Raw genomic sequence first — 12,554 nt, forward strand, 5'->3', positions numbered from 1 at the left:
GAAACAGTTGATGTTTAAAAATAATTTATTTTTTAACAACATGTTTGGATTATCTACAAAGTGAAATAATTGCTCAACAAATACTTGCATTTTTTACAAAGCCATGAATATTGGAACCGAAAAAATTCGGCTCTTTGTAGCGAAATTTCTGTATATGTAGCCACAGCCTAATTTTGAACCATAAAGAGATATTTGTACTTAAAAATGAAAAAGTTAACTTTTCAGTTCATATAAAATTCACTGACAAAAAAACTATTTTGGATTGCCTACAACTGTTTCGTTGAAAATTAATCTATTTACGTTCAGGATAGAACTATTTTGTTGAAAATTCGCCTTTATTGGTTAAATTCAACTAATATTCCATTTTTAGTTTATTAATCTTCCTGGTTGAAAGTTCAGCTGTTTTTTATAAATCTCAGCTTTTTGACTTTGTAATACATAATTTTTTATGACATTTTATTTTCTTTACTGACTGAAAAATCTTTCTTGGTTAAAATGTCCACTCTCGTTGAAAATTCGTCATTTTTATTTGGAAATTCATCTCGCTTGGTAGAAATTACAACTTTTTTGTTAAAAATACCATTTTTTTGAAAATGCATCTGTAATGGTTCAGATTTGAGAATTCAACTACTATTTCGAAAATACAGTCTGTTTGATTTAATTATATTTTCTTTTTATTTAAAATAAAAATCTCTCTTTGACACTGTTTTATACTATTTGTATAGATTCAGACACCAAATATTTTAGATATAAAGCTTTTTTCTTTAATCCAGAATAGTTTATTTTGAAATTAGTACATTTGAAAAAGCTATTCTAATTATAATAGATAATTCAGTAAGTTGAAAAAAACTCGCTACTCGCGATAGCGTATTCTAGTTTTGAATAGAAAAATGTTGTATTTGGAAAACGAGCAATCGTATTTACAAATATCGTATATTTACAGAAAAAAGAGAAAATGGGAAGTTTTTTCAGAATGGGGAAAACTCAGGGGAATAGGTGAAACCCCTGTAACTATTTTCCCGCTCTTCTAATCTTAAAAGCAGCCGATAAAACAAAAAATGAAAGTAACAGTTGTTAATGGGATAATGAGCTCAAAAATAGTTTCCTAAGTTTTCCGGGAAACTACACGAATACTAATCTAAAAGCCATTCTGGTCTAGCGAAGATGCTGAAACGTGCACAGAACGATGGCAGTACGAAATTTATAAGGTTGGAACTTGGAAGAGGTTCAGTTTTCCTCAGAATACGACGTGTGTGCTTCGAGTTTGCAGAAGTAAATAGCTTTAAAAAATCTAAGACTTCCAACATCAAACATTATTTTTTATATTAAATTCAAATTTTGATTTTAAAACCAGCTTGATTAGCAATATGAGTATCGTTTTTAGAATGTTATCGCAGTTGAATAATTTTTAAAAAATAAAATCAACTTCGTTTTGATTAATCAGGGTGGTCGCAAGACTTAATTTTAGAATTTCCCTGAATTTTTCCTAAATTTTTCGAGACTAATTTTTCATTTTTTTCTCACCATTTATATTTAAAGGTCAAAATTGTGATTAAGTAGCGTGTTTAATATAGAACACTTTATAAATGGAATAAGCCCATTTTAAATTTTAATTTACATATTTTATTATTCTCTGGTCTGCTAAAGCCTAATATAATTAAAAATAGTGAAGAAGTGAACTTTTTAAACCGTAAAAGGAACCAAAAGTGTCTAATTCTTAACCCAAACAGTGACTAAAAGTGACTAATATGTTTTACTAATGTAAGTAATATTCCTTTGAATTGAGAATAATAGAAAAGAATTCGATCAAGTTTACACAAATTTCAGGTGAATTTTAATTAATTCAGTATAAATTAATAATATTTTAAACACTTTAAAATTTTAAAAAATCTAAATAAGTTGGACAAAATTCATAGTAAAATTTAAAAAAAGTTAATTAACTGAAAAATTTCAAACAGATGAAAAAACGCATTTAATTCAGTAAATTTGAAATGAGTTTACGAAAATTCAAGGGAATTTAAACGAATGTGATGAAATGCCCAAGAATTAAAGATTGGTTTAAAATACTTTAGAAAAAATTCAAAAAAACCTAACAAAAGATTTTCTATACATTGAATTAAGTAAAATTGCGTGAATTTATAAGGATTCAAGCGAAATAAAAAAACAAGAGAATTTGAAAGACTTCAGAAGAATTTATTTAGGATAAAGTATTTGAAAATCTGTTAAAATCATTCAAATCCTCGGAAATCTTTTTAAATCACTGTGAATCTTTTTAAATACCCTGAAATATTCCAAATCCGTTTGAAATTCTATTAAATTACTGAAATCGAGTGAAAATGTCTACAATATTTTTTATTCCCGAAAATATTTCAAATCCGTTGATACCCCTTACAATTATAGGAATTCATGGAAAAATCTTTGGAATCCTTTAAACTTCACAAAAATATTCCAAATCCTACGAAATCTTTTAAAATCCCTTCATATTTTTCAAAGCTCTTAAAAATTACTTGGAATCTTTTAAAGCATCCTAAAATATAACGCATCCTTGGAAATTGCATTGAATTACTGAAATTAATGGAAAATAGTATTTAGAATGTTTATAAATACCCCAAAATTATTTCAAATCCCTTAGAATCCCTTTAAAAGATTGAAATCAGTTCAAAATTCCTTGGAATCTTTCAAACTTGGGGAAATATTTTAGATCCGTTGAAATCTTTCAAAATCCCTTTAAATGATTAAAATTTTTTGAAAATTTCTTTCAATCTTTTAAAATGCCCTCAAATATTTAAAATCATTTGAAATCCCATTTATGTTCTTAAATAAACTGAAAACTCCGTAAGGCCATCTGACGAGTGGGTCACGTGACCAGATTCCTACCTTACAGGCACTTTGTTTATTTCCTAACTTATTGTCACACGAAGCGCCACATCGAGTAGAAAATTTGGGATAATAAATAAGAAGCGCTAAGCAAGGTAGGTCTGGTCCTCAATTTTAATAACTATAAAAAAAGCAAAGAAAGTTAATTACAAAAAAACTTTTTTCATTATTATTAAAATTTATAAAGTTCTAAGTGCTTCTTATTTATTATCTTAAATTTCCAACTTGATATAGCGCTGCGTATAAATTATTTGGAATTTTTAAAAATGTACTAAAATATTGCAAATCCATTGAAATCCCTTCCATTTTTTTTCTGAATCAATTAAAGATTCCTTGGAATCTTTTCATCTTCCTTAAAATATTGCAAATCAATTTAAATTTTTTTAAATCCTCTTGAATCTTTTGAAATTTTTTTAATGTTTTGAAATCTGAAATCTTTGAAATTTCATTAAATTACGGAAATCAATAGAAAATTGCCTGGAATCGTTTTAAATTCCCCAAGGTATTTCGAATCCTTTAGATTTTTCTGAAATTCCTTGGGAGTTTTTAAAGCTCGTAGAAATTCCTGTGAGTTTTTAAAAATACCCTAAAGTATTTCGAATCTTTTAAAATTTTATGAAATCCCTTGGAATTTTTCAAAGTTTTTGAAAAATCCTTGTCATCAATTAATTAAACATTCCTTCGAAACCTTTAAAAATCTCTAAAATATTCAAATCCCTTAGAATCCCTTCAAATTCATAAAATAAAAAAATATTTCTTGAAATATTTTGAAATCCCTTGCATATTTTTAAAGCTTTGAAATCACTGTGAATTTTTAAAAATACTTTAAAATATTTTAAAACTATTAGAGCATTATTCAATGTTTCATTTAAAAACATTTTTTTATTTTGTGAAATCCCTTGGAAACTTTTTAAAGCTCTTGAAAAGTGCTTGGGATTTTTTAAAAAATACGCTAAAAATTGAATTCCCTTTAAAATATTAAAATGTATTTAAAATTTCTGGAAATATTAAAAACTTTCCTAAAATATTTTAAATCGTTTGAAATCTTTTGAAATTATTTACAATTTTTTTAACTCTTGAAAATGTCTAGATATCTTTTAAAATACACTAAAACATTACAAATCGTTTGTAATCCCATTAAATTACTTAAATCAGTTGCAAACGTCTTGGAATCTTTATAAATACCCTAAAATATTTCATATCCCTTGAAATCCTTTAAATTATTGAAATCAATAAAAAATTCTTTGGAATCATTTAAACTTCCCGAAAATATTTTTTTTCCATTTGCTTGGAATCTTTTACACTCCTTAAATTCTTTTAAATCCCTTACAATTCTTGAAAGTTCGTGAAAGTTCCTTGAAATTTTTTTAAATACCCATACATATTTCAAATCTTACAAAATTTTATACATTATTTTTAAAATTTCAGATCTTTTGAAAATTCCTTGGAATTTTTAAAAATATCCTGAAAATTTCTTAGAAACTTGAAAATCTCTCAAATATTTCAAATCCGTTGGAATCTTTTGAAATTCCTTGAAACTTTTTAAAGCTATTGAAAAGGCCTTGGAATATTTTATATACCCTAAAATATTTCTTATCCTTTAAAATCTCCTAAAATTAGTGAAATCGATTGATAATTCTTTAAAATATTTTTAAATTGCCTAAAGTATTTCAAATCCTTGATAATCTTATGAAATCCCTGCAAGTTTTTAAAGCTACTACAAATTCATCGAAAATTTTTTAAACTTCTTAAAATATCTAAAATCTATTGAAATTTTATGAAACCCCAATTATTGAAATCAATTAAAAATTCCTGGAAATCTTTTAAAATTTCTTGTAATTTTTTTTAAACTCTTGAAAATGCCTTAGAATTTTTTAAATATCATAAAATAGGACAAATCCTTTGGAATCCTATTAAATTATTATTAGTTGAACAATACCCTAAAAGTCTTTAAAATCCATAAAATAACCTTTAAATCACTAAAATATATTCAAAATTCCTTGCGACATTTAAAACTGTCCTAAAACATTTTAAATCCTTTCAAATCTTTTGAAATCACTTGCAATTTTTCAAAGTTCTTAAAAATTACTTGGAATTTTTAAAAATACCCTAAAATCTTTCAAATCCTTCGAAATCCCTTCGAATCATTGAAATCTCATGAAAATTCTTGGTATTTAAAAAAAATTCCCTATAATATTTTTAATCCTTTGAAAACTCTTGATATCCCTCAACCTTTTATTATCTCTTGAAAGTGCCTTGGGTTTATTTAAACACTCTAAATTCTTCCAAATAATTCGAAATCACTTCAAATTATTGAAATTTATTGAAAATTTCTTTGGAACCTTTTAAAATATCCTAATATCTTTTAATTTTTTTAAAATCTATGGATGTGGCTTTAAATATTTAAAAAATCTTTGAAATCCTTCAATTCTAGACAATTTTTTAACTGCATTTTCTAAATACCTTATATTCATTCAAAATCTTAGAAATTCCTAGAAAATGTTTATACCAATTTGTTCAAATCTCTTCAAATCTTTTTTAATCCGTTGAAATTTTTAGAAGCTTTTGAAAATTCCTTGAAACTTCTTTAATCTCTGGAAAATTTAATGGAATTTTAAAAAATACTGAAGACCTTCAAAATCCCTTAAAATCTCTTCAAATTATCGTAAGCTATTAAATATTTCTTTAAATCTTTTAAAGTACCCTAAAATATTTCAAAACAATTCGCGAAAATTCAGAAATAGGTGACCTAGAATTAATAGTAGTTAATACATGGGTGAATTTATTGAGAGAAAAGTAACTAAAGTGATGTTTTTATTTTAAAAGGTGGCTTTATGTTTAAAAAGTAACTGTGTGGCAGCCTTTAAATCCCTGACCTTTTCCTGACTTTCCCTAATTTCCAGGTTTTTCCTCGCCTGTGGCCACCCTGGATTAATTTTTTTGTTCAGACAGGATGACAGATTTAGGTAAGTGCGAAGTTTGTGCTGCCAGTGCTTCCCAAAAATGTGGTGGATGTGGAACTGTATTATATTGTAATCGAGAACATCAAGCAGTTCATTGGCCCAAACATAAAATACAATGCAGTCCAGTGAAAATTACTTTTTGCTCAAAAATTGGTCGTCATATGGTAGCTACAAGGAAAATTTATCCGGGTGACTTAATACTTAAAGAATCACCCTTTATTTTGGGACCAAAAGTTGCCCCTTTACCTGTCTGTGTTGGATGTCTTCGTGAATTCGACAAAGGTGATACAAAATATAACTTTTTCTGCTTTTACTGCAAAATATTTTATGCACTTTTTTAATATTTAAAGTCATTTTTCCTTTAATTAATTGACACACGACACAACTCACAACAAATTTGAAAACTTGGCGACATTATTATCAGTAAAAATAATACTATTTTAATACATTCAAAAAATTTCTGAAAATTTGTAATTCAATTAATTTTTCTATTGAAATATTTTTTAGAATTACTTGGCGAAATGTTTCGCATCGTAGATGTTATTGGTGAGATTTTCCTTCTTTTTAAATGAAAATTTTCATTGAATAAATTACTTGTTTCAAATTAGCAACAATATCTAATACTTAATACAATATCATGCACCTAATTAGTATTGGTATTGATATTATAATTGAAAATATAATTATAATTAGTTTTTGCATTTGACATTTTCTTAGATATTTATATGAAAGAGTTTTTTTGAAAATATTTTCCAATTCGATTTAATATCGTAAGCTTTAGGTAGAGTGAATTACTCAAAATATTACATTTTACATGTTTTCTGAATTTGCTAAATTCACTCAATAAAATATGGACAATATATATATATCTACAGAAGTAATTTTTTAGTAATATTTTATTGATTCCAAAAGATTTGATGCAAATCGGTTAAATATTGGCATGAAAAGTGTAATTTCTTTAGAAATAATTTAAGAAGCAAAACTTCCTAAAAAACAGCACTAAATCTTAGCCAAAACAATTTATTGTGGTATTTTTAGACTACTACTTTTAGCCCTACTACTAAAAACATCTAATTTTGGTTATAAAAGTGAAATTACTTTTTTTTTAATTAAAGAAGCTAAATTTCCTGAAAAACAGGAGTAGATCTTGACATACAACATTTATTTTTTAATTTTGAGATGAATCGATTTTATATTGTAAGCTACAGGTACAATTTATTCTAAAAATTTTAAAGAGGTCGGTTAAATATTGTAAGCTGCATGTCGACTGAACTGTCTAAGAAAATATAATCTTAGGTGTAAAAGTGAAATAACTTTAGAAATAATAAACCAATCACAATTTGCCAAAAAATAGCATTAGATCTTGACCTAGTAATTTTATTTTTGAATTTTTAGACGAATTGGTTGAATATTGTTATCTAAAAGTCGACTGAACTGCTAACAAATCACACTTTGTGTATAAAAAGTGAAATAACTTCAGAGATAATTAATGATTCCAAATTTCTTAAAAATCAGTTCTAGATTTGTATATTGGCAATTTATCCCAAAATTTTTGGACGAATAAGATACAAAATTTGGGCCAAAGATCGACTAACCTACTAAAAAATATCGTTTTTGCATAAAAAGTAAAATATCTTCAACAATAATTAAAGAATAAAAATTTTCTATAAAAAAACTCTAGATTTGCTTCTACTTAATTTATCCTGAAAACTTTAGACGGATCGATTAAATATTTTAAGCTACAGGTTGACTAAACTGCTAAAAGAATCTAATAAAAGCTGAAGGCTTCAGAAAGATGCAATTGACATTTAAAGCAGGTCCTTTTCGTTTTCGTTTATTTTGTGATGCTCTCTTTAATAAATTAAGGAAACAATTTTTTATAGATGCTGAAACATGAGCCACTTTTGCACAAGATTCGTAAATAAAAGTTTCCTGTGTAAACCGACTTTTACGGATCTTGATTGAGGTAAAAATAATTAACAAAATAAAATTTTCAATATACTTTGAAACATTATATTTCATGGAAAAAATTTTTTCTTACTTTTTTCGGCTCAGATTATTCACTTCTTACCCAATTGCAAGAAGTTTGTTTGATTTGTTCCTAAATTCTAAAATTCTAACAAAGTCCTTCTGCAAAATAAAAAATAACAAATAAAGAGAAAATTAACAAGTACTCGCTGCAGAGGAAACAGTGGATTATTGCAGATCGTGTGGCTGGCCAGTCTGCGAATCAAAATGCTCAAATTCATTCTGGCATTTGAAAGAGTGTGAAAGTTTGAAAAATTCGGGATGCAATAAATCAGCGTTGATAAAATTTGGGGGAAAAAACCCTGTCTACGGTGTTCTGACTCCGCTGAGGTGCTTACTACTTTCCTCACGAGACATGGAAAAGCTGAATTCTTTACAAAGTCACCTGGAAGAAAGATCTAGGACAGCCTTGTACCAAGCCTACCGCAAAAGCATTGTGCCAGCTATACGGGAAACCCTAAAGATGCCCTACGACGAAAACGATATCCTCAAAGTAAGAGAGAATGTCAGGTAGATTCTCTATCGATTTACTTCAAGTTAATGACCTCGAGGACCCTCAAGTGACACCTGAATCAGCTGCTAATATTCACGCTCTAACTCCCTCTAACTTCCTCAGCTTTCACTACATCCCTCAAAAAATAATATCGATATATCCATGCTTTAAAAAACCACTCTCGGAGTGGTCGTCTAAGCTGTAGAACGACCACTCCAGCCGATCAGGCATTGCTCGTCTAAAATGAAGTACTCTTTGTTTTTGAGTTAGCCACTCATTATAGTATGCATGTCTACGCGTAAGAAAGCAGACAGATTTAGTCATTAATATACTCTGGTTCAGTATATTTAATCACAAATACAGATTTTGAAATCAATTGAATTACTTTGAATTCTTTTGAGCTCGTTGAATTATGTGTAATGGAAGGGTTAAGGTGGGTTCCGAACCACCAAGCGCAACAGCCTTAAGTACTTAGAGAAAACCTTTTTCTCTAGAGGTACCGGTCCCACGACTCTCCGGAGATGAACAACTCCCTTGCTAGGCTAGTGTTCACCGCATGGGCCACCGAGACTCTTCCAGAGTGCGAGGCGGGAATCGAACCCGCAAGCCGAAGGAGTGGGTCCAAAGCCTACGCTTTAGCCCCCAGGACCATCGTCCCACTGTTGAATTATGTGTATTCTTTTGCATTCTTTTGACTTATTTGACATGGTTTTAAACGCTTTTAAATTCTTTTAACTCCCTTAAAAACTTCTGAATTCAGGGAATTCAGACAATTTCGAGGATTCATGGAATTCAGACAATTTCGAGGACTCATGGAATTCATAGGATTGATGAAATTCACAGTCTTCATTGAATTCAGAAGATTCATGAAATTAACAGCCTTCATGGAATTCAGAGGATTCATGGGATTCATAGGATCCATGGAATTCACTACATTCATTAAATTTATAGGATTCATGGAATTCAGAAGATTCATGAAATTAAATCGAGGCCATTTAGATAATTCAGAGGATTTATGGAATTTAGAGGATTCATGAAAATCATAAAATTTTAGGAATTGACAGGATTAAGAGAATTAATCAAATGTAGAGAATTCATTGAATTCAGAGAATTTAAAGGATGCATTAAATTAATAGGATCCATGGAATTCACAAAATTCATGGAATTTGTAGGATTCATGAAATTCACAGAATTTGAGGAATTCAGAGAATTTTAGGAATTCGGAGAATTCATGTAATTTAGGGAATTCAGAGGATTCATGGAACTCAGAGAGTTGCGCGGATTCGAATGGAATCCGTGAGATCCATGGAATTCACAGCATTAATAGAATTTAGAGGATTCATTGAATTTTTAGGATTCTTGGAATTCACAGGATCCATGGAATTCACAGCATTCATGAAATTTACAGGATGCATAGAGTTTACGTGAATCGTAAAATTCACTGAATTTCAGGAATTCGCCGAATTTAGAGAATTAATTGAATTTAAAAAATTCAGGAGAATCAAGGAATTCAGAGGATTCATGGGATTCATAGGATCCATGGAATTCACTACATTCATGGAATATATAGAATTGATAGAATTCAGAATATTCTTGAAATTCACACAAGTTTAGGAATTCAGAGAATTTTAGAAATTCAGAGAATTTTAGGAATTAAGAAGATTCATGGAATTCAGGGAATTCAGAGAATTCATAGGATTTATGGAATTCAGAGAATATCGTGGATGCATGGAATCCATAGGATCCATGGAATTCACAGCATTCATAGAATTTAGAGGATTCATGGAATTTTTAATTTCGTGGAATTTATAGGATCCATGGAATTCACAGCAGTCATGAAATTTAAAGGATGCATAGAGTTCACAGGATTCATGAAATTCACTAAATTTCAGGAATTCACCAAATTTAGAGAATTAATTGAATTCCGAGAATTCAGGAGATTCAAGGAATTCAGGAAATTCAGAGAATCCATGAAATTCACAGAATACATAGAATTTGGAGGATTCATGGAATTCAAAGTATCCATGTAATTCATGTAATTCACAGAATTCATGGAATATAGACGATTTTTAGAATTCAGAAGATTCAAGAAATTCAAAAAATGTTAGGAATTCACAAAATTCAGAGAATTAATGGAATTCAGATAATTCATGAAATTCAGAGAATCCGTGGAATTCACAGAATTCGTGAAATTCACAGAATTCGTGAAATTCACAGAATTCGTGAAATTCAGTGAATTTTAGGAATTCGCAAAATTTCGAGGATTTAGGGTATTCAGGCATTTCAGAGAATTCATGGAATTCAGAAGTTTCATGACATTCAGAGAATTCTTGAAATTCAAAGAATTTATGGAAATCATAGGATCCATGAAATTCATCACCTTCATGAAATTTTGAGGACTCATGAAATTCAGGGAATTTATGAAATTCCGAGAAACCAGGGAATTCAGGATGTTGAGAGAATTCAGGAAATTCAGGGGATTCAGATAATTCAGAAAATTGAGAGAATCTATGGAATTTACAGAATTCGTGAAAATCACTGAATTTCAGGAATTCATCGAAATTCCAGAATGAATTGGGTTTAGGAGATTCAGGCAATTCAGAGAATTCATGCAATTCAGAGAATACATGAAATGCATAAGATTCCGAGAATTCATGGAATTCCGGGAATACAGAGAATTTAGATTATGCATGAAACTCGAGGAATTCAGAGATTTCACCAAATTCACCGAATTCGTGGAATTCTGAGAATTCAGAAATTTGGGAAATTCAGAGAGTTTAGGGAATTTTAAGAATTCGTCTAATTCAGGTGGTTCAGAGATTTCATGGAATTATCTGAATTTCTTGAGTTCAGGAAATTCCAAAGACTGCAAAATAATGCAACGAATTAAGGGAAATGTAGAACAATTCAAAAGATTTCAATGAAGTAAAAAGAATTTTCAAGAATTTAAAGGTGTTTTAAAAAATTTTTAATCAATTTAAAAAAATGTAAAGAATAGATAGAATCTAAGAGCCGAAAAAATCAAAGCAATTTAAATGAATTCAAAATATTTCTAAATAATATACTAAACCAGAAAAAATTTATTCATTCATTTAGATTAATTAATAGACTTGTCCTCTGTTTGCTGTATAGGTATGCCACTAAAAAAGGGGCTAACTCAAAAAATAGATAGTTGAATAAAATTAATTATAACATCTTCAAATTTATATTGTGGTATTTGAAGAAAATTGATTCTAAATCATAAATCCCAGAATAAAAAAATTTCAAAATAGTATTTGAAAGTTAATAAATTCATTATCCATTCAAAATAATTCATGTTGAAAAAATCCGTAAAATACCGTCTTTGGCCTGAATTTGATGAAAAACTGCTATTTTCATCTTTTGGGGCATTTTCCGGTAAAAATAAAACATTATTTTCTGGATGAGGGCGAAATTTCAAAAGTCCAGGGGCACGGGTTAATATTGAAAAAAATTACGGATTTTCTTTTTCATAAAAACGAACAAATTGTAGGGGGATCAACCATCAAAAATCAAAAGTCGAATTTTCACTGGTATAAATTTGGACAATCCTATTCCCCTGTTGGTGACCCTATTAATAACCTGAACCCAAAATACTCAAACAATTATTTTTAGATATTCATATACCCAGATGCTAAAAATAATATTGATAAATAATATAATTTAAAGCAATTTTTTTCAGCTTACCTATATGTTTGTGCCACGATCATAGCAGCAATCAATATGATTTCACTGAGCTAGGATAATATATCGGATGCTCTCATAATCATGGGTGCTCGAATCGTGAGTTGTAATCATTGGATCAGGGATCATTCCTCACGATTGACACAAATTTTTCACGAATAAGCAATCATAATAATGCGATTTATTTTATGTCAATGCATTGTTAAAGACTTTTTTCAAGTTTCAAGAAGATCAATTATCAATAAATAGATTTTTACAAATGAATAAAACCTGATTGAAAATGTCAATCTCTTAACTTAATGCAAGGATTAATTAATTGTAGCAGTACAGAACTAGATAAACAGGGAGCGGATGAGGGCTAACTTGTAGTTAGCTGATAAACGCAGCTCACCTCTCGCATGCGGGGAACCTCGGTTGGTCCCTGATTATAACAATATTTGATTGAAAAAAAATTACAATTTAACGCTATATAAGTGAAATTATCGATTACC

The 12,554-nt window shown here is 28.9% G+C and overlaps 1 protein-coding gene across 4 annotated transcripts in view; it reads left to right on the top strand.

Annotated features, from left to right (window-relative positions):
- The first annotated feature begins 1,210 nt into the window (after positions 1-1,210).
- The window catches only part of LOC117179069 (SET domain-containing protein SmydA-8-like), a 24,958-nt gene continuing 13,614 nt past the window's right edge, over positions 1,211-12,554 (top strand). Inside the window, exons 1-3 of one of the 4 annotated variants that reach the window (XM_033370707.1) lie at positions 1,211-1,272; positions 5,781-6,122; positions 8,024-8,361. In XM_033370707.1, coding sequence (XP_033226598.1) covers positions 5,831-6,122; positions 8,024-8,361 — 630 coding nt within the window. In that variant the 5' untranslated portion in view covers positions 1,211-1,272; positions 5,781-5,830. The remainder of the gene's footprint in view (positions 1,273-5,780; positions 6,123-8,023; positions 8,362-12,554) is intronic. The other 3 variants (XM_033370709.1, XM_033370706.1, XM_033370708.1) reach the window with 3 other exon arrangements.

Source organism: Belonocnema kinseyi, chromosome 8, assembly GCF_010883055.1.
Source record: "Belonocnema kinseyi isolate 2016_QV_RU_SX_M_011 chromosome 8, B_treatae_v1, whole genome shotgun sequence".
NCBI classification, from domain to species: Eukaryota; Metazoa; Arthropoda; class Insecta; order Hymenoptera; family Cynipidae; genus Belonocnema; species Belonocnema kinseyi.